A 25,642-nucleotide genomic window follows, 5' to 3' on the forward strand; every position below is an offset into this window, starting at 1 on the left:
GAAAACCCAGCAGTGCCATTAACTGGATGGCTGTAAACACGTGAACAACAGCACTGCTTCCTCACAAGGTACGTGCATTGGAAAGCAAAAAAGCGCAGCACTGCTCTGCACGTGGAGATGTGCGACAGAGAAATGAAGCAAAGCGTGCAGCCACAGAACTTCAGTTAACTCAGACTATTTGAGCCCTGCCTGTTCCTTCTCCCCCTGAATCCCAAGCAACTTGCAAGGTGAGTGCTGCTCCTTCCCAGCAGTGGGACAGCAGGTATTTCCAGCTGACAGAGGCAGCGCCAGAGCCTCAGGAAGCAGAGGGTTGGTCCTGAGCTCTGCCCTTACCGAACCCCTCTGCAGCATCCATCTGCTCTCAGTGGGCTCTGCTGTGCTCTGTCCTCGGGAGATGGAAAGAGGAAAAGAGAAGAAATAAAGCATTTTCCCCCCACAAGGGCTGGGGGAGCGGGCACAACAGCAGCGCTGCAAAGGCTGGAACGAGTGAAGCACATGCAGTGCTGCCAGCAGTGCTGCTCTGTGCTACCACACCCTGTGGAGTTGTATCTGTGGCCCAGCTGGCTGCAAAAGAGCAAACACATCTCCTTTTAATTAATTCATTCATTTTTGTGGCCCGTGCCATGATTTTTCAGCTGGATCAGCTCTCTGGCTCGGTGTTGCTCCCTGAGACCTTTGGGGCACTTCGCTCATTTTCCCCACCGTCAGACCCACGTTCCAAGGCCAACCCTGCAGCCAGGCTCCATGCATTCATGGAGCAGCGTGGTGGTGCTAACTGTGTCCTTGGATGATGCTGGGGCTGCAGAAGACCTCGGCATGCTGAACGTGCTGGCAGCAGGAGTGCTCAGACCACGTGTGCTGGGGCACGCAGGCAGCAGCAGCCGGCGGGGGAACGCGGGCAGGCGAGATCAAACGGCCTGAAAGCAGGTCACAGCATCACCCTGCTGCAGACAGCATGGCAACTGCTCATTAGGGTGATTACAGGCAGAGGAGCTGCCCCAGCTCTCTGCTAATGAGCAGCATGGGCTGCCTGACCGGTGCGGCTCAAGCAAAGCCTGCGGCTGTTGGTGCACATTCAGCTCGCGAGGTTTCCTCGTGCTGCTGTTCACCTCTGTCCATGTTCCTGTCCCATCCCCTGCTCCTGTTCATCCCCAGCCCTGTTCTATTGCTGGAATCTGATATGACTGTGCAGAGCATCCCATGCAGCCCTGGCTGCCTTCCTCTGACTGCTCTGAGAATTAGAAATAACGTATAGAATGAGAAGCTGGATTCAGTATTATCGATGTATTTACATTCTTCTGTATTCCCTCTTCTTCACAACATAATGTTATATACCATATATAATTATTGGCAGTTGAAACTGGATTATCTTTAAGGTCCACTCCAACCCAAGCCATGCTATAATTCTATGATTGTGTAAATATTCTATGTATATATAATTTATACATATATATATATATAAAGGTATCTCCATAAACATCTCCACACTGGCAGTAGCTCCCCAGGCGTACCGCTGTCCCATCACCCAGCTGGGACAGACCCAATGTGCAACTGGCACGTTTAAAATCAGAGCCCACGCCCTGAGCCAGGGGCTGCCTGGGCAATGCACGGCAGCCTGAAAAGAAAGGAAAAATGGTGACAAGGGATTCAGGTTGCATGGATTCAGCCTGCACAACTCTGTGGATGCTCACACCCCCATGACTCTCCGGGGCCCCCCCAGGACATTTTTGCTGGCTGAGGCAGGCAGGATGCAGCTCGCACTGCTGCATTCTTCTGCTTGTTCTGCTCCCTCTCATTTCTCTTGGGACCAGGGCTGAGCCTGGGGCCACGCTACCAGCACTGGGTGGGGGCGAGGGATGCTGAAGCTGCGTGCTCATCCTGGAGCAGGGGTGGCATAGGAGGATGCCTCTCGTACTCACTGATCCCTGCAGGGACCTGCAGCACAGGAAAATAAAGGGGCTGCCTGCAATGTGTGAGCTGCTGTTTGCTTTGCAGGGAACTACCACCGCCCCTGCAGCTGAGAGGATGAGGAGGGCAGCAGGGCACGCTGCGGACAGGGCTGCAGGGGGCACATGGGGTTGTGGTACCCGGGGCAGGAGGATGCTGGAGCTGGAATGTGGACGTGGGGGTGAGCAATGAGGAACTGGCAGCAAACAAACCTGATTTCCTCACCCTGGTATTTGGCATCATTGGGGCATCAGCGGGGGCAGTGAGGACTGAAACGCAGCTCCAAGACATTAACAATGCATTCAAAAATAATTCAGCAATTAATATTTTCTGATTGAAAATGCCTTCACCCCAAAAGCCCCGCTGGGGCCAACACGGGCACATCGTGCACGTCGCAGGCAGGAGCTCCCAGCTGCACCGTGTCCCAGCACAGCTCCGAGTGCAGCCCTGCGCACAGACAGCACTCCGTCCTGCAGCTCTGCACAGCACCGCGTGCCCTCGGCAGGCACTGCTGCTCTGTGCGAGGGCAAACTGCTCCTGGGTGGGAAACGGGGAAAGAGCCCCGAAGCCCCAACAAATAAAGCCCTGAAGCCGCCAGCGTGGAGCGAGAGGGGCTGCTACCAGGGCACAGTAAGGCAGCCCTGCTGCTCGCAGGCACGCCCAGATGATTGGAGCTCAGAGCGGCCCCGACTCCAGCTATAATCCTATGCCCTACACTGGGGCTGCGATTCCGGCTGCTAATGAGGCGAAGTTAATTGGGACCCGCGCACAATGCGCCCACCTGTTGTGCCGGGCCGCACCATCTGCCGCCCACCTGAGGCCTCGCCGGTGCCCGGGGCTGGGCCGTGCCCCCGGGTCGGGGCGCGGGGAGCCGCCCACGAAGCGGCGCGCACTTCGGCCGCTCTCCCCGCAATTCAGCCCCACGGAGCGCACCGGGACCCGTCTCCGAGGAAGTCCCCCGCTCGTGGCTTACTGCAAAAGAGCGCGTGGCCCCCACGCACGTGGCCGCAGGCATTGCCCTGGGCCGCTCCTTCCCACCCGGGAGCGAAGTTCTCCCGTCCCCGCGCCGTGACTCAGCGCCCGCATCAATCATTGACCCCGCGCACACCGCGCGGCCACGCGGGGCAGCACCGCGCGGGGAGAGGAGCGGCGGCAGGCCACGCCCCTTTACGCCAGGCCACGCCCCTCTCCCTCAAGCCGCGCCCTCTCGTCTCCCCCCGCAGCCAATCAGCGGCCGCCGCCCCGCCGGTTCCCGTGGCAGCGCTGCCCGGTGGCGGAGTTCGGCGCCGGGCGGCGAGAAGCCGAGAGCTTATTTGCATGAACCAATAGAACGCGCGTATGCAAATGTAGGCAGAGCGGGTTGGCTGGGAGCGGGCCGGATAACGACGGTGGGGGCGCCTTTGTCCCGCAGAGGCGGCGGCGAGAAGGGAGCGGAGCGGCGGCCGGGAGCGGCCGGGAAGCGGAGCCGGGCCGGACGGTGGCAGCGCTCCTCTTCCGCGCGGCCGCACTATGACTTTGGAGGAGCTGCCTGGCGACCAGCGCACCGCCGGCAGGTAGGGACCGGGGGGGTTGCGAGCAACTTGGGCGAGGGAGGGAACGGCCCCGGTGCTGATGAGCTGCGTGCGTGTGCAGGATGGAGCAGGCGGGGGACGCGCTGGAGGAGGTGCTGAGCAAGGCGCTGAGCCAGCGGAGCCTCACCCTGGGTGTCTACGAGGCGGCCAAGCTGCTCAACGTGTGAGTGAACCGCTCTTGGTGTCCTCCACCCATCCCCCGGTCCCCCTCCGGTCCCCCCCAGTGCTGACTCCGCTGTCTCCCCCTCCCACCAGTGACCCCGACAACGTGGTTTTGTGCCTTCTGGCCGCCGACGAGGAAGAAGAAGGAGACGCGGCGCTGCAAATCCACTTCACCTTAATCCAAGCTTTCTGCTGCGAGAACGACATCAACATCCTGCGGGTCAGCAACCCGGCTCGCTTGGCCCAGTTGTTGCTTCCCGACGGCGGTCCTGAACCACCCACTGATCTCCATTGCGTCTTGGTCACGGTGAGTCCATTGCTGATGACTCAATGCCAACGTCCCGGGGAGGTTCCCGAGGCTTTTGCCGACGGCACGGCCTCGGGAACCTCCCCGGGACCAAATTTGCTGTTATTTAAGTGGATTTCTTGCTCAACCAGCATTTTCCCCACCTTTTATCCAGAACCCCCACGCCTCCCAATGGAAGGATCCAGCGCTGAGTCAGCTGATGTGCTTCTGCCGGGAGAGTCGCTACATGGATCAGTGGGTGCCGGTGATCAACCTCCCCGAGCGGTGACCGCATCCCAGACATCACCAAATCATTTTTTTTCAACCCGTTGCTCAGGAATTGATCAACCTCCACCCCCATAAAGGAAGACAGGAGGGAGGGGAGGGAAACAAAAAAACAAACAAAAAAAAAACAAAAAAAAAAAAAATTGGGAAGAAAAAACAAACAAAGGATTTAATACTAATTAAGCTGTTATCACGTTGACCGCCGAGGTGTTGGAGAGGAGCATGGAAGCGGAGCTGGAGGAGCCAACCCCCATCCCCAGAGTGGGGACACCGCGATGCCGACCGCCCCTTGGGCTGGTTTTTCTTTTTCAAGTGCAACTTCACAGTTTCTGGTTGAAATCTCTTAAAAGGAGCTCCAAAAAGGTTGAATCGGAACGCTTCGCTAACGATTTTATTGTATTTTTTGGGATGTTGATTCTCAAGTTTTTAATGCTAAGATATATAATAAGTTATTTTATGATATTGATGGAAAAAAATTATTTATACTCTGAGGTTTGAGAACCGGACTACCCTCGAGCAGTTGGTCCACAGCCGCACGTCTTTTAGCTGCTGCTGAAAGCAGCAACGGTGATGTAATTGTTGGAAATGGGACGGCGCTTTGTTTTTTCGGGGGGTTTGTTTTTTGAAATAAAGTTTTGACTCTGCTCCTCGCTGCTGGGTTTTGCTTTGCCGCGCGCAGTCCCCGGGCTCAGCTCCTGTTGCGCTGCTCCTGTAATGGCACCTGGGCTCCCTCCTGGCCCCTCCCAACCCAGCAAATGGAACAGCAGCTGCCGTGCTGCAGGAAATGCGATTTATTTTTCTTGAGCACCGCCGCTTCGCAGCGTAGTTCAAACATGAGGAAGCGTTTCAGCTGCCCTAACAGCTCCCACAGGGCCTGGGGCTCGTTCCAAGTTGGGGAAACCCCATTGCTTTGTGTGGGAACCCCTTTCCCAACGCTCCCTTTGCAGCCCCGGTGCCTGAGCACTGCACCACGCAGACGTTTCCCCCCCAGCTTTGCTCCCTGTGCCTCTCGGAGCTGGGCAGGGGGGAGCAGCAGGGCCCACGAGCAGCTGCATGTGTTGTTGTTGCTGCACACAAAGCGGGCAGCAATCCCTCCCCTGCCCCCAAAGAGCAGCCACCCACTCCCCCCCACCCCCCTCCAGGCCCTGCTTCTGCTCTGGGGTTCTGTAAGCATTGCCCACCCTGTGCCCCCAATTTCTGCATCCCCACTGCAGCCCAGCCCGGGGCTGCCCAACGCGGGAGCTTCCCAAACATGTTATTTTTAGCACTGTGATTACAGCCTGTGGCCGGCGTCAGCATTTCTAAAGCGAACGCGGCCCCGGCGCTGATCCCGTGCTGCCTCCTCCCTTTGCATTCAAAATGCCTTATTCTGGCGCACGGTGCTTTGGGAGCGCAGATGTCACGGACCCAGCAAAGCCCGAGCGCAGCTGACCCCAAACACGTGCCAGCGCAGCTCGCTTCTTTTGTCCCACAGTGGGCCCCACAGGCTGCTGCTCACCCAGGGGCTGCAGCACAGCGTGCTTCAGGCCTGGCTCCCACAAGCCCAGCACACAGCGAGGGCAGCCTGCAGCACCCCATCTATCTCCGTGTACGTATTGATACACGCATATGTGTGAAGCTAAAAGCCTTTCGCTTGGGAACAGCCTCCCTTCCCAGGCTGCTAACCAACACGGGACCTTTGACTCAAAACCAAAGTATGTCGAGATGAGAACAAGAAGTCCGAGTGCAGGCACTTTTGGCAAAGCAAACCAGCAAAATGAAAAGAGAAAAAAACCAAACAAACTCCCCCTCCTCCCTCCCAACAGAACCATGGCTTTACCAAGGGTCTGCAGCACACCCAAACTTTTTTTTTCCCCTTTGAATCAAGCAGCAGCAAAATCACGCTTGCAGAGAAGCAGAGCTGCACACCAAGCTGGCTCCTGGGATGGTGGGGAAGGGAGACCCAGCGCACATGGCAGCAGTGCCAGCCATGAAGCAGGCTCAGGTGGGGGCACCCAGGCAGTGCCCACCCTGCCCCCAAGGACCCCATGGCTTCATTTCTCCTTTTTCATTCTTCTATTGAGACACCACTTTCCTGTACTATGAGAGTACAGCTCCTGTACTTTTGCTGCAGCATTTATAGTGAAAGAGCAAAGGTGCACATAGAAACGTAACTGCAGGAGCCCACACATGACCCTATCCACTGCATGGAGCAATACACAGCTGACCTGTAAAGCTGTGCGATGATGCCAGCAGAAGCGGCCAGCTGCATCTCACTGTCACTCTCAGGTGTTCTGTCTGAGCTGAGAAACACTGAAAGAGAACTGGTACAGTGTTTTCAATCACACAAAGACACACTGTGCCCACACACAATCTTTTTGCTCTTTGAAGGATAAGCGGCAGTGAAGGAGATGCTGATGTGAATCTTTGCCCCGGTGCTTCAAGGATGTCAACACTGCATGAAAACGTGGAAAAATGCACTCGATGTGCAGAGAAGCAGACGCAGCAGTGAGAAGGTCTGAAGGAAAGGATTTCCCTTTACCCTGTGGCACACGCAGCCCCGCTGCAGCGGGGGGAGCGCCCAGAGGTTCCACGCGAGCAGAAAGCGAGCAGCCAGGAGCTCCGTGCCAGGACTTCTTTATTAGAAAGTACAAAGGTAAGCATCCTGTGTGCTGGGTGGGTATGGCAGTACGAGTGGGAAGGATGAGAGGTGGCAGAGCTCCAGCCACCGCAGGACCTCGTGTCGGTACCCGGCTCACAAACAGCACAGGGACAAAGCTGGACGTAACGCTGGCTCTGCACATACATCGCATCACAGAACCATTCCGGTTGGAAAAGACCTCCATCAACCTGTCCAGCTGCCAATCCAGAACCTCAGGTTACCTCTGGTGGGGTGAGGAGCTCTAACCAGCACTGATGGCTCCTGGAAGGAGCAATATTTGCACGAGCCCCTGCGCCTCTGCGTGCCCCTGCTGGCCGCCCCAGCTCAGCTACCGACTGTGTCTAACTAGATGTGTTATAAAAGGAGACTCAAAGATAGTAAAAAAGAAAAAATAAGCATGGATCTACATTATTGTTTGGAAATCATCGCTAGAAAAATAGTCTAATTATAAAAATAATTTGAATGTAAGCACAGAGTTAGCAGTACAGTTTTCTTATTGCCAGCCTCGCGTTCAGATTTTTGAGCTGTTTGTTAAAGAGCCTCGTTAAACAAATATATAATTTCTCAATATATTATCAACAGTGCGTATATAATTTAATATAGAAATGACAAATAGGCAACATAAGACAGTAAATTACAAGTGGTTAATAAGTCCTGTAAGCATCCTTACAGGAACGCGCAGCGATGGCCGCTCACAACTCCAGCCCTGGACCACAGCTACAGAGAAAGGCAGAATCGTTTTAAGTCCCCTGGAAGTTTGCTGTTAATATGCAATGTTTGTATAAATATCCTATTAAAGTTTATATATATATATATTTATATACACGCACGCAAGGACTTTTTTATGATGTATATATATCAAATGACTTCCTTGATGGAAAGGCCCCCTGGTTACACCTACACAATCACAATCTGGATGCAGTTTGGCATTTTTTCCCCTTTAAGAGGAGATTTAGGAAAGAGCCAAATTCTGGGTGCCTGTACAAATCATAAATGAGACCTCAAGTGGCAGAACCACACCTCCACCTCCGCCACAAAGACACGAACTATGAGTCTGTTGCCTCTGATTCTTTGGACAGCTTTTCTTTTTTGCATGCCAACAAAGATTTTTGATGAGAGAAATGAGAAAACCAGAATTAAATCTGAAGTTGCTTTTTCCTAGCCTCCTGAAGGCTAGGAAGTAAACCCTCGGCTTGACACATTAGGTTTTACATGCCAAAAACCCTGCCAAGTGCAACTAGCACACCAAGGGTGTCAGCACGAGCCTGGAGCTCTCCAGCAGTCACTACCATCATTCCTCAAGGTAGCTGTTGCTCGATAATGCACTTCTAAGTGTGCATGTGCACAAATGCACATCTGCACACTGTAGAGGGAGGCCCTGCTCTGCGTGCACACTTGATTTCAACAAGTGCGACACCACCAATGTTTCATAATGGGGATTCCAACTCTTAGCCCGGCTGTGTTCTGCAGCAAAGCCAGGCAGCTTTGGTCTGTGTGTGTGAGGTCACAGCAGGAGCGCAATCAGAGCCACGGCTCTGCAAAGGGACCCCGCTCCTCTGGCCAAGGGAAAAGTGATTGAGTGTGAAATCTCACTTCCTACCGGAGACTGGGAGCAGAAGAGATGCTTTAGAAAGCCTAAGAGATCGTTTCTACATGTGAGAAGAGGACAGTGAATACCGGGTACCTTACAGGTTGTTTGCCTACACATCAGCCTGCAGGGAGCTGCGGAGGCACTGCTGTGCCCCTATAACAAAATGCACGTCTTCTTGTCCTTGAATGGGTTTTCAGAAGCAGGGATGCCCATCAGCAATGGATCTTTCTTGGCGTGTTCTTCGCAATAGAGCATTAGGTCTGCTGATGCCTTTGACACCTGCAGAAGACAGAAGATACAGTGGCCACTATTTCCCCATAACCAGCAATAGGAGTGGATGTGACCCTGTGTGAAGGGAGGGATGCTGGGCCACCAGCACCTCACAGGCCCACACCCTATTTCCTGCGAGAGACAGAGCCCTGTGCCTCGCCCTGGGGCCAGCCCTATCCACAGAGGGGAGCTCCTCCAGCTGCTCTGGCACTGGTTTGTGACACGAGGCAATAGGATGGCTCTGCTCGCACAGGGCTTCTGCAGAAGACCAAAAACAAACAGGAAGGGCTCAAAATCGTGCAGCAGGTTTGTAATAAGGAACTTATTGTCTATAACGCTGGGGACAATAAACAGAAGTGTCCTCAGATGACTTAACACTTTCTAGAACACTAAATATGGTCTCTCTCCTTGCATAACCCTGCACCAAGAAAGGGTACCTTGCTGTGTGTTTCTGAGTTTGCACTGCTGGCACCTCCAGGGATGGGGCACCCATCACAGGGTGCACAATTCAGAATGACTTACTATTATGCAGATTTTCCAAGCTGAAATGTAAACACCAAGTTCCAAGATGGGGGAAAATCTGCACCGTGTCCCCTTTGCACACGTCCAGGGAAACCAGGAGAAAAGAGGGGCTGGGGAAGGCCGTGCTCTCACCTTTATTCTTTCTATTGAGGCTTCTATTCTCAGCTGCTGGACAGTCCTCCGGGCCTGAGCTATGCTGTTGGTGGTGCTGGCTGTTTTACCCGACATTTTCAGTGAGCCGGCGATGCTCTGTTGGGAAAAACAACCAGTTATTTTTCCAAAGGTGGCACAGCACGTTGCGCTGCTTCTCTATAAAGACACAACAAGCTGCAAGAAGCCTTGTTATATTTTTCTTATTTTACACAACAGGACTGTCAGCAGAGCGGCACCAAACACCCTCAGAAAAATTGCACTGAGCTCCAGCAGCGCTTCTGCCGTCCCCCACCCCAGGTCTGTGGCAGCTTTACAACATCCCAGGGAAAAAAAAAACAACAGCCAAAGTTCACAGAAATACTCCCAGCTGCTGTCTGCTCCCATATGGCCATATATGGAGGCATAGCAGGAAAAAAAAAAAAAAAAAAAGCACAGCCCCAGGACTTGGCTGCTCTGGGTAAGGAGGGAAAGCAGGGACCCCGCTGCGGGCGGCGTTTGGCTGCTCTCCAGCAGGGCAGGAGGATGCTGCTGCTGTCACCGCTCACAGCTGCCAGCCCTGCACAGCTTGAGCCCAGCCAGGCAGGGCCACGGAGTGCTGAGACTGCGATGGAGGAGCTGAATGGGGGTGGTGCAGCCCTTCCTGCCCCCAACTCTGCACGGAGGGACTGGGGCAGCGTTTTGGAGAACACTGATAGCCAGGTCCCGGCCAAAATGTATCGCAGAGCCCCCTGTAAATACAGCTGTGAGCAGGCAGCCAGCAGCTCAGAGCTGCTTTCAGGCAGCGCTGCCCTGTCAGACCCGTCTGTGCAGCAGCACGCGAGCACTGGCAACGCACAGACTCCACTGTTTGTTTTACACAGATCCTGCAGAATAATTGGCTCTGTGGTGCTGCGCTTAAATCATTTACAGCACTACAGGGGCTCGAGTCGAAGGCAGCTGAATGTGACCTTTCTGGGGCCGCACACAGCCTCTCCTCGCAGGCCTCTGTTACCCACATGCTGGCCAGGGCAGCAGTGCTGTTTTTCCTCCCACTGCTCTGTGTGCTGAGAACAGCATTTCTGTGCACCGAGCCCCTGGTTTGGCACAGCCCACATTTCCAAACTTCCTGTCCCTCCTGCGTGGCCCTGCTGCGCTAATGCCCAGCTTGCCCTCAACTGCAGCACTTTGTGCCAATGAGGATGTGATGCCACCAGCACTCTCCACACCAACACCTTCCAGCACTTTCCCCTACTAACAACTCACTGCACCATGCAGCAATGCTCCTGCTTACCCTAATATGCCTGTGAGCTGGGTGCTGAGGACGTGGGACTTGGTCCCGCTGCTGCTTGCTTCAATCACAGCAAAAAGCCAAGCACTCCCACAGGACGTGCTGGCTCAGTGAAGTTCAGCGAGCCCCTTCCTACCCAACTCAGCAAGTTCTGAAGCAGGAGGGGCTGCAACCTGCACCAACAGTCCTGGCAGGCAGCACACTGCCCGGGGCATCACTTACGTGCAAAAAATGAGTCCGTAGTGCAGCTGGGACAACACTGGCTGACTTGGAGAAAATATAATTTCAATCCCATATCCATTAAAAACGTCTTTAAATTATTAACAAAGCTAAGGCGATTAACTTTTTCTTAAGCATCTTATGATCTACTGGTGAGAAACCCTGTGAGTGCCGTCCTAACAGGTATTTCGTGCTTGGCCACTTGCAGCTGACTCCTGCTGCTCCTCAAAACCCCCTGCGGTGAGTCACAAGCAGAGAGAGCTGCTGTTCTCCCTGCTGAACCCCCCGAGCCCAGTGAGCACAGCTGCTGGATGCTGCATGCAGCATCTAGCAGCTGAGAAACTGCTTTGCTGATCAGGGAGCAGGCAGCAGCAGGATGCAGGAGGCCGTCCCGTCCAGCAGCTTGTTACTGCAAATGGGCAAGGGATGCCTCCTGCTCGCACGCAGGTAGGAGGGATCTAATAATTGGTACTGGGCAGCATTAGAAACTTACTTCCTGGAAGAGATATTGAAAACATAGTCATGAATCTCTCTGATGTGCACACAGCCACGTGGCCGCCGAGCAGGCAGCTCCTGGGCTCCCCAGCCTGCTTTGCAGGTGTGTGGCTGGGAGGAGACAGGCATGAGACAGAACTGGTTCAAATGCTGCATGTGCTCCAAGTGACCCATTCCAGGGTAAATGTGGAAGTTCTCTGAGTTCAGAGTCTTTAAACTTGTGCCAGTGCAAAGATCACAGCACCATGCAGCGCTCGGCAGCATGCAAGGGTTTTGGTTGCTGCATTTGCAGCACAAACCACACGCACTCCTCTAAACACTTCCATCCCAGGTTTCTGTGCAGTTAGCTGGACAAAAGCTGGAACAAAGCTCCTGAAATTAGAGTATAAGACACCTTGGTGACTGCAGGGAGGGGAGGCAGCAGCTGGGCTGTGCAGGCTGTGCAGCCCTACCTGTGCCTGCTGCCCACGCTGCCAGTCCCCAAGCAAAACTCCCAAAGGGGTGAGAACATGGCTCCTGGGGGAGGCTGCATCCCATGCAGCAGTGTTAAAGTTGCTCCTGCTGTCTGCAAAGTTGCAGTAATTGCACAAGGCTACAGATCACAACCAGCCCCTCCTCACCGGTGCACGCAGGCTGAACACGGCTGGGGGAGGAGGGAAGGCAGGGTGCTCTGCACGACAGCAACTCGCCCTGCAGCGCTGCAAGCCTGTTCCAGCCTGAACCCAAGGCATGCAGGGAGGCAGCAGGTGGCAGAGCTGGATGGTGAGTCAGCCTGGGCAGCAGGGCGGGCACGGCGCTCCCGGAGCAGCTCTGCAGCTAAGTGTGTGTGCTGCAGTTGTAAGGAGGGATGCATGGGTGTCCAAAAGGCCGTGCACAAACAGCACAACAAATGCTGTCACCGATTCAGATAGGCTGCATGTAACACCATACTGCAGACAAGCTGCTGCTAATCACAGAGATGCAGTACCCCACAGCATCCTGCATCACTAAAACTGGAGTCACTCAAATATTAAAATGCATTTTGATGGCGTGGTTGGTGATTCAACCTGCAAATTACTCAAGAGAAATGGGAAAGCTGACGGACATAAACACATTTGTCTGGAAATAGTCACCATCTGTTTGCAAAGGTTCATATGCAGACCATTTGCTGTACTGCTGGGAAAGAGAAAGCATCACAAAGAAAAGGTAACAAATCTGAGACCATCGGCTGCTTTGGAACCTGCTCTGCAAAGACAACAGTATGAAATCGGAAGACCCTCCTCCTTTTGGAGGTTCCATTTCAATCAGGATGAAAGCACGGTGCAGGAGCAGAGCACTGCCCCCACCCAGCCCTCCCTGCCTCCCGCAACTCTAAACGTGTCAAAACAGCCCTTCAGGATGTGTCAGGGATGGCCCAGGAGGACGGGATCACACAACAGGTTAAACCAGACCATGCACAACTATCACTGTACCTCCACCACGCAGACCCAAGAGCCAGCAACTGCTCCACACGGGTCCAGCGCTGCCAGGTTGGGATGTGCAGCAGCAGGAGATCTCCATCACACCAACACACGGCTTCTCTGGAAATGTATCAGCTCTCACTGGCTTTTTTTTTCTCTGCTCCAGAGCCAATTTCTTTTAGATCAGGCCAGCTAAGCTGTGCAGCTTGCAGGCCAGCTAGTAGTGCAGCTTTCCTGCTGCAGAATAACCATGCAGAGGATGGCTGTGGCTCAGAGCTGCCCACTGCCCAATACTCACATTTTAGAGAAAAAAAAAGAGGCTTCCAGCACGGCCTCTCACTCACGCTGCTGGATCTGATAAGCAGCACACCTGCTGCATTGATAAGGAGCTCTGCTGGCACACTGCAAAGTCAACACGGTAACATCATCATTTTGGAACAGAAAGGTGCTGCTTTGTATGGATACAGACAGAGCACTGATCTACTACAACCTGAGTCCTAGCTCAGATCCCAGCCTCCACAGTTTTCATTTCTTCTACTGAAAAGCTATGGAGTGGAAAGAAAAAGCAAACAAACAAGACAGACCTTGATTTTCTCCCAAAGTAATGGTTGCATCCCTGAGCAGTAAGATAGTTCAACATCTGCCGATTGCTCTGATTTCAGCATTTCGTTTTCTAAACGCACACAAAAAAATTAAAAACCAGCCACTGTTGAATTAAAATATACTAAATTCCCCCCTCATTTTGTTGCAGTGGAGGCAGGCTGGCTTTGCTCTGCCTTTGTCTCCTATGGCCATGACTCCTTTTGCTACTGGAGTGGGTGGAGCCTCTCCAGAACCCCTGCCCTGGCTCAAGGAGTGACCTCCTTAGGGAAGTTGCAGGGCTTATTTTCCCAACTGACTTGCTTTGTTAATAAATCAGATCCCTAAAAAACAAAAACATGACATTAGAAAATTAAATTGCCACCTTTCCTCATCTCCAAACAAACAGAAGCAGCATTACTTTAATGGTCCTCCTAAGATTACCAAATATCTTCTGCACGGAGCTTTGTATACAAGTAGGTCATCTCCCAGCACTGTTTTCCCTCTGAGTTCCTGGCAACTACCCTGATAAATAAGCTGCTGCCAACATCTCATCTGTCCGTATCCATGCTCAAACTGGGTGATCTCCTCCGGGGTGCATTTGCCTAAAGGCACACATAACAGATTGCACGGAAGGGCAGCACAGGTCGCTCTGCACACCACCCAAGCAAGGACACAAGGTGTTACCGGTGGGATCTCTTGCAGCCTTGTTGCAGCGCCCGGACAGGAGCATGGCTGAGGACCTACCATGCTTGCTGCTGCAAGGATGTGCATGAGGTGACAGCCCGTGGTCCCCAAAGTGCCCACAAGTGGCCACGCAGAACAAGGGCCCAGCAGGACCAGGGGCAGGGATGAGGGAAACCTGCCACGCTGAAGCCACAGTGCAACTCCCTGCTGTCTGACTCACAAGCTAAAAAGAGACCAAATTATCAGTCCCATCAACAGCCTTTTCCCAGCAATGCTACCCAAGACCAAAGCACTTCCACAGAAGTGTTCTGAAAACATGCACAGCTATGTCTGAAAACAGATGGGGTTTATTTTTTCCAGCTATGGCTGCTCTAATAAAAGAAGTGAGCTCCCGTGCTCCACACCCGCTGGGGAAGGTTTGCCTGCAGCTCTCCCTCTGCACAGGGCTCACCAAAGCACAGCACTTACTGTGTCACAGGGACGAGCTTCTCTTTGCTTCCAGCACAGCTTTGATTTTCCCCTTCTAAATAAAAGAGCCTGCAGGAGCAGAAGGGTGCAGCAACTCCACTGCAGGAACCTGCAGGGCTCCCGGCCTCCAGCAGGCAGAACCCACCTCCAAGCAAGCAGCATGGCATGCCCTGCTGTGCGCCCACGGTCACCCTGTGCCCTGTCCATCCACTGTCCCTACCCTTGCTCTGGGTTGTATTGCTTCTCCACTCCTCCACTGTGAAAGGGTGAAATCAGCTGCTGCAGGAAAACATTTCTCAGTACGTGCCTTGCTCCAGAGGGGCAGAGCCAAGCACTTCATGTACAGAAATGCTGAAAATTCTTCTCAGCACGCAGCAGTGGGCAGGATCAAGCAGGGACGTGGGGAACCCCGGCACAGCAGGAGGGTTTCACCAGGCTCAGGCAGCAGCTCACAGCTTCCAACAGCACCCGCTGCTTCCCCTTCGTCACATAAACCCTTCCTCTCAGTAGTAAAAATAAAACACATTTTTGTTTGAAGGTTGTCAGCAGTGGAAAGAATTATTATGGGAAAGGTGCAAACAACAGCAGGCACGAGAAGGCTGCGTGCCCTCTCCAGACACTCGCAGCAGCACATGCAGGCCAAGGCTCCTGCATTAGCAGCAGAGTCAACAAACGAGTGGAGCCAAACAGGCCAGTGGGAAGGCTTAGCTCATCTTTTGGGGAAAACACCTTTTTCCGTGGAAAACTGAGGACTTTGGTTTGTTTAAATAACGATCTTAAAAAAAAAAAAAAAAAAAAAGAGGAGGATGCTCACCAGCCACACTTGGCCATGGGAAGGTTTAACTACAAAAACACATGAACCATCCAGAGCACATTTCACACAGAGCGTATGCTCCCGTTTTTTAACAAATAAGAACAGAAATAGCCACAGCCAGGCAAAGCTGACCCCATTCCCTACAAGAACCCTGTTTTTAAGACTTTGCCCTACTTCTTTCCACAGGCTGCAAGGAAGGAGGTTAAAATACAGCAGGCGTTCAGAACAACGGCCTCAGCAGGTACGTGGCAGGCACTGCAGCTGGGCTCCAGCTGGGATAATTAAAGACCAATCTATCTTCTTTACTCTTTTGGATCTAGGAGTGCTGGGCCACCTGCTGAGTGAGATGTAATTAAAGCAGCACTGCTGGAGCTCGGCCGGGCATGGCAGCTCTGTGCTGCACAGCTGCTCCATGCTGCACAGCTCGTGCTTCATGCGTTATACGAAGGCAGCTCTAGGCTACGGCAGCTGCAAAAGGGTTCAGCCCGGTGCCCTGCTAGATTTCTTTCAAAACAAGATACCTTTTAAGTTGAATATCTCAAAACTGTAGATGAATAAAGCAGCCCAGAGCTGGGGTCAGCGTGAACCCATAATTAAAGCTAATCTGCACGTGCAAGCTTCCAGCATGTCTCCCTTTCACAGTGACAAAAGCCATGCATGGGGCTGATAAAGGCCATGTGCTGGGAGCTGGAACATAGAAACGTTTTCCTTTTATGCTCATTGGGATGGAGGAGCTAATAGACTGGTCTAGGAGCAGGTGTGGGCACAGTCCTTCTCCTGTGCCATTCACAAGTGCTTGGCCAAAGGCAGCACTCCTGCTCCAAGAACAATTGCAAAGTGGCATGGTGGGATCCACTGTTCATGGTTTTGGTGATTCCACAGCAAACGCTGCAGGCTTACAAGTGAAACTATGCCCTGTCCTGCAGTCTCCCCAGGCATTTCACAAAGCCTGAAGCTGGGTCCTTCTTGCACATCACCACCAACCACAAAGGTTCCACCAGCCCAAGCAAACCACCAGCTCCCTGCTCCTTCCCAGCTTTGCCCTCAAGACCTTTTTTGCAATGACCCTACCACCAGCACCCTTTCACCCCACCAGGTTTTTGCTTTGACCTCTGAGGGCAGCGATTTTGCTTACTCCTCTGTGACACCTGAGATAGCTGTCGTGCAGTGCTGCTGCCTGCCGTGCAGTGCCAAGGATTCACCAGTTTCTGCAGGGCTCCCTGAGTGCTGCGAGTGCTTCAGCACGTGTGGTTTGCCCAGGCACCTGCGTGGGAGCAAGGAAGCTGCAGGCTGGGCTGGGACTTGAATGCTGCAGTTGGTTTTCCTGTGGGAAGTCACGGCTGCTCCACGCTGGGTTTGTTCCGACTTGCAGAACCCAAAGCAACGTGACTGCATGCCAAGAATTAAACACTGTGGCTGGGCGCTGAAATAACCTTCAAAGTAAGCACTGCAAAAGCTAACCATGGTGATATTTCTAATATAGGCACCTCGCTGTCCTGTGGGTAACATTAATCAGAAAGCACACGAATAAGGAGATAGCCAGCACCCCTCCACCAGCCGGCTGCCCTGCTGGGCAGAAGCAGGCAGCACACACAGCCTGGGCTGGCCCAGCTGCACGGATGGACAGACAGCACTGCACGGGGCCGCACTGACACCCAGTGGAAGGCAGGGTGAGATGCCTGGTGAGGGACTGAGTGCCTTCCTTCTGCTAAATGCAGTGGGAAATGAAATCTGGCAAGCAGGGAAATGCCTGAATGCCACCCTACAGTTGCAGTGAAAACATTCAATATAGACTAGAAACAATTGGGGTTCATTAAAAGAAAGGAAGACAGTTTGTACAAAGGTAAAAAATTAATCACCTGCAGCACGTAGCACGTGGTGATCTCCATGAAGGATGTCAATTCCTAGGCATTTACCCCACAAATTGCAATGCAGGTGCCCCAGAAGACCCAACATCTTTTTTTTTTTTTTTTTCTTGCTGGGCACAGAAGCTTCTGTTCTGTGCAGGCTGCCTTTCTGTATAGTCTGCACAAGTGCCTATTCAAATGTGAGCCACAGAACACACAGAGCAGAGAGGTCCCTAAAACAGGGAACACAGTGCTGTGATGCTTGCTTCTTCACATAACCTATACTTGAGATCGTTCTCAACTGTAAATTCTCAAAATGTTCTTTTTGTTGTTGGTTTTTTTTTTTTTAATAATTACAAATACTGCCAGTCTCTTCATTAGCCCACCTTTCTGAAATGCATAAAAATCCCCAACAAAAATCCAACTAAATTTGTCCTTCTGGGTACCCCGGTAAGGATGTGCTCCTTCACCACCAGCTCCGTTTCACCAGGACAGCTCTGCTGGCTGAGCCTGCACTACAGCTATGTTTCATTTCAAAGTCAACCTCCAAACACATGATTCTGTCAAACCCAATTTACTTGCTGGGAAATGAATAGCGGAAAAACCTGCCTTCATTTTACTCTGTATTTTCACTGACTGGACTTTTTCTATCTTTAGTATAAATGAAAGCCATGAAAGCTGACTTCTACATCAAGGTTACTTTGAAAAACATCTGAGCAGTGCTGTTTTAAAGCCTTCAGGTTGATACTGTCAGTAAAGGCAATCTGCATGCCCTACCAAGCTGGGGTACCTTTTCTCCCAGGGAGCAACCTGCTCTTCCATACAGCATTCCCCAGCTTGCTTACAAGAGAAAAAGACACAAACTACATAAAGACTCTGGTTGTACCAAAATCTGTTGATCTTACAGCATGTAAAGCAGGAGCAGTCAGCAATCAAAGCACCAGACTGGGAGTCACAAGATGCTGCTCGGCCTCAGGTTCCGTGGCCTTCAGCGAATTCTTTTGTCTGAAAAAGATAAAATCGTGAGTGCTAGGAGGAAATCTCTGCTAAGAGCTCCCTGGTTCCTGGGTCAGAGCCACCACAGGGCTGCAAAGCTGAGGAGGCTCAGGCGGGACGTTATTGCTCTCTCTGCAACTCTCTGAAAGGAGGTTGTAGCGAGGTGGGGGTCAGTTTCAGCAATAGGATGAGAGGTAATGGCCTCACATTGCATCAGAGCTGGATACTGGGAAAATCTCTCCTCCATAGAGCACTCAGCACTGCACAGCTGCCCAGGGGTCGCCCCTGGAGGTGCTCCAGAGCCCTGGGATGTGGCACTGAGGGACGTGGGCAGTGGGCACAAGGTGGGCCTGGGGAGCTGAGGGAGCTTTTCCAACCTTAATGATTGTATGGCTCTATGACTATGCAGGTGTGGCTACAAGAATTTATCAGATTATTTATTTCAAGCAAAGAATATAGGAAGAAGGATCTGTACTCTGTCACGGTCAGACAATAACAACAAACATATCCCAGCAAATACAGACATTTCTGGAGGCTTCCACACTACCTCTTGCTAACTGATGTAGCCAACAAGGAACAGCCTGACTTATGTGGGAGAGGCAACTCCCTTTAAACAGCATTTCTGCCCCCAGTGCTGGAAACTCACCTACATAGGGCAGTCCCGTAACTCGTCCACCTTGCTTTGCTTTTATCTGTGCAATGACCCTGAAACAAAGTCAGATAAAAACGTTAAGTACTTCATAGTGCAAGAAAGTCAAAGCAAAAAGGGGTGACCACTTGTGCTTTAATCCTGATCACAAAGACTATTTCAGCTTGAGTTCAGCTCCACAAAACGCTGCCCTCCGCCCAGCTCCCTCCCTTCCTGAGGACACAGCCTTGGCCCTCTGGCTGCCCCCCCCCACCCCATTATTCTCCCTTCCAGTACGCTATGATTCAAGGAACCAATGCATGACTACCAGATTTTGATATGGGTTAACAGGAAGAAATAGAATGAGAACAACATACCATGAAGCTCGTTTGGCATTAGAGTCAAATAAATACAAGAACCTCAGCTGGTTATTTTTTTTTACCACAGGGGGCCCTCTATGCAGCAGGCATGCACCCACCCGAGTTGGGCAGCCAGGGGTAGGAGAAGCCCCCCCCAGCCTCCCAGCACAGCACGCAGCCAGGGGCAGCTGCCTGTCACCTGTGTTGCAACTGCAGCTGCAGGCAAATCACGTCCCTCCCTTTCTGGGAAGGAAACAGCAAAGTCCTGGACACGCTGCAAAGCTGTGCTCCTGGATCCTCTGCTAACATCCCAGCAGCTATGCTAAGCAGCAGGAGAAACAACCCTGAGAGCCCTGATTCGAGCCCAACCCCAGCTCACCACCACCACGTCCCTCAGTGCCACATCCCCACAGCTCTGGAGCACCCACCACTCCCAGGGCAGCCCGTGCCAGTGCCCAGCCACTCTTTGAAGACATTTCTCCTAACACCTGACCTACACAAAGCCTGTGGGTGTGCAGGCTCAGTGCAACACACCCAGAGGTACATTCTAGGGCGTGCAGTACATGCTGTAAGTCGTAAAACCAGCAATTACTAATCTAATACTCATTAGTATTCGGTGTATTAACCGTTCCTATCACTTCCAGTGCAAAGTTCTATGACTGTATCTCTGCAGAGACATCACCTTCCAGGTACGCTGCAAACCGCTGACCACACGCACCGGGCATTACGAAGCTGGGGAAGCGGCTGGGACACCGATAACTCATTAACCGAGGCACAGCAGGATCCAGGATCACCGCTGACACTTTTTGGATGAGAAACCAGCACTGTCTGCCAGCAGCAGGGTGCCCTGGCCCTGCGCCCTGCATGGAGCAGTGGGTGGCTGGGTGCAGGGCAGGCAGGCCTTCAGTGCGCCAGCTTCAACAGCAGCCGCTCTGCGACCTGCAGAGAAGGGGGACGCGCAGATGGGCTCTGCCAATAAATGCCACGCTGCTTCCCACACTGGAAAACGGCACCCAGACCTCAATAGCTGCTGTTGGAATCTCTGTGCAGAGTAGAAGAATGAGTTGCATAAAATCGGACACGGCCCAGCTGCAGGCGGTCCCTGCTATCCCAGCTCTGAACTTCTCACATACAGCAAGGAAATGAAACAAGCAGCACGCAACCCTCCTGCGCATACCTGTGACGGCTGTACCGTGCAAAATGAGCTGCTAATGAAAAGCAGCTTCTGCTTGCTTACACAACGGCCAGCTCTGGTCCTACAGCCATGACAGAAAAGTAAGAAAAGTTGTAAGCTACCCACCTCCGCTTCCTGACAGCGGACAAATCAAGGTCTAGAAGTGCCCTGTAAATAATTAGGACTCATAAATCACGGGCCACTTTCTGCTATGGAGCCACAAGGCCTCGGTACCCGGGCCCACACAAAGCTCCTGTCGGGAGGAAGGGCAGGGCTGTGCTGATGGAGGCTGGGAGCCCACGCGGCCCTGGGCTCAGCAGCAGCCACAGGCTGGGATATAAAGAGTGAAGAGAGAGGAGGAGTCTTGTTTCCACTCCAAAAGCTCCTCTGGAAGAAGGAAGATGTGGGAGCTGCAGGAGCAGCACTGCCCTGGGGACGAAGCCCCTGGCAGCACAACGCAGGCTCAGCAGGACCAGGCAGCCCACCAACCTGCCTGCTCAGCCCCAGCCCCCAACTCTTTGGCTTCACTCTACAAACCTCCCTGTTGCAACACCGAGAGGTGCACGCGTCTCCTGACAAACTGAACTGGAGATTCTTTGCTTTGTTACTCGGAAATGAGTACCTCCTGGACATCTGCATCACCACTGCACGGCTGCAGACCCCCCCTCACCCTGCCCTGCCCCAGGCCTTCCCATGCAGCTCTGTCAGCCCAGACAGCGTCCTGCAGCTCAGGGGAGCAGGGCAAAGAAACGCTGTGGTTTTTACGTGAACCGATGTGCAGCTGCCTGACATTTCAGGACGTGCATTTTTCTTCCTTCTAAGGTTTAATTCTCATGCTGCTAGATACCAGCGAGGATTTTACGAGCTCGGTAATAAACTGAATTTACACACAAACACAATCTTACCTACTCCTGCGATGCACTGGCCTGCCTAAACCACGCTGGTCTGAAGCCGATGCTCAATTGTAAAGCAGAGGAGGAGCAGGTAGCTCAGTCCTATCTGACTCCTCATTTCCTACTAAACAATAATTATTTACAAAGCAAGCATGTGAGTAGCAACAACGGCCCCGTTCAGGCAAGGTTTCATACCCAAAGCACTGGCTCTCTGTCCCTCTGCAGCCAGCAGGGACAGACATGCCAGCAGCATCCCACCATGCCAGCAGCATCCCACCATGCCAGCAGCATCCCACCATGCCAGCAGCATCCCACCATGCCAGCAGCATCCCACCATGCCAGCAGCAGCCTTGGGCAGCACAGGGAGAGCTACACAGCACCTTTCTCCAGAGCTTCACTTTCCTAATGCAAACTAGAGCCAGCCACCCCTGGACAGAACTCCTCACACACCGCTGGAAGATGGCAGTGAGTGTAAATGCCTTCTGTATCTGCCCGCTTTTGAGAACAGAAAGGAAATTTTTTTTCTGGAAACACTTCTGGCCATTCCTTGCAATGATTAATGACATTGCAAAGAACCTTTTTTCTCTTTTATTAACTTAAAAGGTATACACAGACACATCACGTATCTTAGAACAGCAGGCTGTACGAACTGTTGAGAAAACATAAGCAGAAAGACCTAACAAAACAGGACAGAAATCCAAACATGTCCAATTAGGGACAGACAGCCCAGGAAAAGCATTTCTGCAGACAGACTTCCTACGCTATTATTGCTTTTAAATTGAAGCTCACATTGATCAACAATTAAAATGCCTGTTTCTGCCAAACACACCCATGTTACATGTACATATATATGTACATCAGCACGTCACGTACACGTGTGATGATGCTATGAAAGCTTTGCTGGGACACAGAGCGCAGAAGTAGTGATGCTTCTGGGTTGACCACAGGCCAAAGGATTTCTTCTTTCAGAGCCAGAGTCTGTACTCAATAACACTGATATTACTGATGGAGGAACCAAGTGTGGCAGTGCTGCCCACCCCGAGCTGCTGGTGCCATCCCAAGGCACAGGAGGGAGGAAAGCCCAGGGAAGGCAGCACCAAAACACGCCAGAAGTATGGCAGACGCATGGCCCCAAAGCACATCATACAGATGGCCAACGCTGCATCCAGTTCTACACCCTTCTGTCAGGGCAGAGCCATTGCTTGTGAGGCTCTCCCACCCACCAGCAGCGCTGCTGCAGCTATTCCCGCTCTGCAAGCCAGACTCGCAACAACAGGCTTCCCTGATCCTCAGCCCACGTCTTCCCTTTCCAGTGATATCCACGGGCTCCTGATGAGAAGAACCCTCAGGCTGACGTGTGCCCACTCTGGTGAGCCCCTACTCCAGGGTAGGGCTGCATCCATGGCCAGGTGAGCAGCAGCCTGGACCCTGCTGCAAAACCCCATCCCACGCTGCCCACCTCATTGCACCCTGTCCACCCCATCCCATCCCATCTCACACCACTCCACTCCGACTGCCAGGAGATGTTCTGTTCTCCTCATCCTGAAGCACCAAAACCCACTGATTTCTTCCCCATACTCAATCCTACATCGACACCTACTCTCCAAGCACCCCACTGATGCCAAGACACTTAAAGCTCAGTTCCCACACACGGCTAAAGCAGCTTTGGAACTGTGATGATGTAAATGGCTCAGTTCTCATCTCAGCAAGGAGAAAAGGCCGTTCTACCTACCAACACCCTAGCAGCCACAGGCACACAGCCTGCCCTCCGTCATTCAGCACATCCAGGCGCTCCGATTCTTGCTCAAACTCCATCACATGCCAAGATGCTGACACGGAGACAGGAAGCCGAACATAAACACGCCGCCTGCTTTACTGAACATTCAAAAAAACAAAGCTAAAAATATGGATTTGTTGGAGTCTCCGGACAGAGGGAAAATAGAGAGTTCTACCAGAACTCCGAGGACTTCTGCCATCACCTCTGCTCTTTGCAGTATTCTCAAACAACATACGGAGTGAAAACTTCTCCTTCACAGCTTTAGGGTTCTCTCTTCTCCCTCCCTTCCATAGCCCTCAACAGCTCATTGTGGAGAACAGAAACAAGGGGATTCCAGAGGGGACCACAGTGCCGAGTGCAGTACACTCAGGTTTGGAAAAACTGGGTCTCATTGTGTAACATGACAAAATGCAGAAAACAGCTGCATGACTCCAGCAGTGATTAACTCGGAGCAAATCCCGAGAGCCATCAAACATCTGCAGCTTCAATTTCCCAAGAAATGGCGAGTCTGCAACTACTTTCCAGATTTGGGGAACTTGCTTTCTGCTTTCATTAAAGCCAATGGAAGCTTTACTACCAATCCTATCTCAGCAAGATAAGGGCTTTTCTATGCAAGACCAGGAGAGCCAAGAGCCCCACTCATTTCTGCATTTTTGGTAAGCACAGATGACCATTTAATTTGCAGAAACACAATCCTTCTAAGAATGCAGTTAAATCATTTGGCCAATATTATCACAGTATGCTGATTACACGCTGCTTAGCAAGTTTCTTCTGCCCCAAGAAGATGCTCGTGCCATAACCTTTGCTCCAGTGCAGGGATGAAGTGAGAAGGCTGGCAGTGATGATTTCTAGGGCCACACCAAGTGCTTCCAGAGCAATTAGAGCTTGCTTTTGTAGTGGAGCCTAATCAGAAGATGCTGCATCAGGACCAGGGCAGGAAGTTCATCCCAACTTGGAAGAGCTGCGGTGTGGGGCAGCTCCCTGGTGGGCTCAGTGCTTTCAGAGCTATTGTGGCCTGCACAGCTTCATGCTACAGAGCCGCTTCTCATGACCTGGGCTGAAATATTCCGAGCATTCTGAGGAACACAGACTGAGAAATGCATCTTCAGTGCTCACGAAAGTAAAGCTGCTACATAGCCACAGAGGTGTGTATTTGAAGCAAAGTACCTGGAACACAACACAACTCAGTGCTCGCTTTTACATACAGATGGAGAGATGGTTCCAACCAGCAGCTGGAGCCCTCAGTGCGTCTCTTAACACCACGGCTTTGTTAGCAGGTAAATCATAGAACTGTCGAATGGCCTGGGTAGAAAAGGAGCACAATGCTCATCTAGTTCCAACCCCTGCTGTGTGCAGGGCCACAACCACAAATAAAGGCGGTCCCACTGCTGTGCCATGACACGAGCCGGCCCCATGGCACAACTCCAGCCTCACCAGCTGCTGTCCATTGGAATTCATTTGCCACTTTGGCACTGGATTAAAGATCCCCTAAATCACCGCCATACATCCAATGCAAGGCTGAAATACGGGATTGGGAAGTCATTAACTGCATCCTAATCCTTTAATCGCACTCGGTGGTACCGGGGCAGCACAGCATCCTACCGCCGTCCCATTACTTACTCACCTCCTTTTATTTCTAAACGAATTCTCAACCGAGACAGAAGCACACGAGCAACCCACGACCACCCGGCAGCCCTCGGCCGGCGGAGACGCCGCCCGGGAAGGCGCTCAGCCCGCCTCGTGCCGCCGTCCCGGCGCAGGATCCTCCCGCGGCCTCGCGCAGCCGCCGCGCCCCGCGCCGCGCTCCCCCCCGCCCCGCGTGGCGCTCCGGGCACCGCACGGCGCCGTGCCGAGGCCGCGTCCCGCAGCGCCACGTGCCGGGCCGCCCCGCACCACCCGCGCAGGCCGCGAGGCGCTGCCCGCAGGGAGCGGCTCTCTTTCTCCCAGCTCCGGCCGCAGCTCGGCGGAGTTTAGAAGTCGAAGAAGCGAATCCGGCTGCCGGGAGGCCCCGCCGCCTCTCGGCCCGTCCCGCCCCGATGCGCCCCGCAGCCCCGCCGCGCGGAACGGCGCTCCGGGGGAAAAGGCAAGAAAAATAATAAAAACATAAAAAAAAAAAAGAAAAAACAACAAACACCGACCCCACAACGGCCGAACGACTCCAAACTCGGCCCCGAACGCCGCGACCACCGCCGCGGCACGGCCCACCCGCAGCCCCCGGCCCGCGCTCACCGCCGCCGTCCTCCGCCCGCTGCCGTCTCCAGGGGCGACCGCCCCGCGCTCCGCCCTCCTCCGCCCGCGCTCGCCCCGCCCGGCCCCGACCCGGCCCGGCCCTGCGCTGCCCCGAGGCCCCGGCGGAGCTGCGTGCTGCTGGTGGTCGCTCGTGGGAAGGAGTGCTTTCGTGCTAGAAAATAACCCCCTTTTCCCCATTCCCCCCCCCCCTTTTTTTTTTTCCCCTCCCCCGTAGCGGTGCTGTCGGGAGGAAGGTCGACGTTCCTGGGGGCAGAAATGCCGCTGTATCAGAGGGCGGTCAGGTTGGGCGTTAGGAGAAATGTCTTCTCCTACAGAGCGCCCA

At 53.1% G+C, this 25,642-nt stretch overlaps 2 protein-coding genes across 3 annotated transcripts; one reads left to right on the forward strand and one right to left on the reverse strand.

Moving 5' to 3' along the window:
- Window positions 1-3,337: 3,337 nt before the first annotated feature.
- GADD45A (growth arrest and DNA damage inducible alpha) lies at window positions 3,338-4,901 on the forward strand. Of its 2 annotated transcripts, XM_031604122.2 has the most exons (4): window positions 3,342-3,500; window positions 3,580-3,681; window positions 3,774-3,987; window positions 4,142-4,901. In XM_031604122.2, the coding sequence occupies exons 1-4, from the start codon at window positions 3,457-3,459 to the stop codon at window positions 4,253-4,255; spliced, it is 474 nt and encodes a 157-aa protein (XP_031459982.1). In that variant the 5' UTR covers window positions 3,342-3,456; the 3' UTR covers window positions 4,256-4,901. The 2 variants fall into 2 exon arrangements, with proteins under 2 accessions (XP_090002968.1, XP_031459982.1); XM_090146842.1 differs by lacking the exon at window positions 3,580-3,681 and having other exon boundaries at window positions 3,338-3,500.
- A 1,950-nt stretch (window positions 4,902-6,851) lies between these two features.
- GNG12 (G protein subunit gamma 12) lies at window positions 6,852-25,388 on the reverse strand. Its single transcript, XM_031604134.2, has 5 exons — window positions 25,300-25,388; window positions 18,886-18,944; window positions 18,149-18,248; window positions 9,408-9,524; window positions 6,852-8,762 (listed from the first exon to the last, which is right to left on the reverse strand). The coding sequence occupies exons 4-5, from the start codon at window positions 9,501-9,503 to the stop codon at window positions 8,637-8,639; spliced, it is 222 nt and encodes a 73-aa protein (XP_031459994.1). The 5' UTR covers window positions 9,504-9,524; window positions 18,149-18,248; window positions 18,886-18,944; window positions 25,300-25,388; the 3' UTR covers window positions 6,852-8,636.
- Between the last annotated feature and the right edge of the window lie 254 nt (window positions 25,389-25,642).

This window comes from Phasianus colchicus, chromosome 9 (assembly GCF_987193195.1).
Source record: "Phasianus colchicus chromosome 9, bPhaCol1.hap1.1, whole genome shotgun sequence".
NCBI lineage: Eukaryota > Metazoa > Chordata > Aves > Galliformes > Phasianidae > Phasianus > Phasianus colchicus.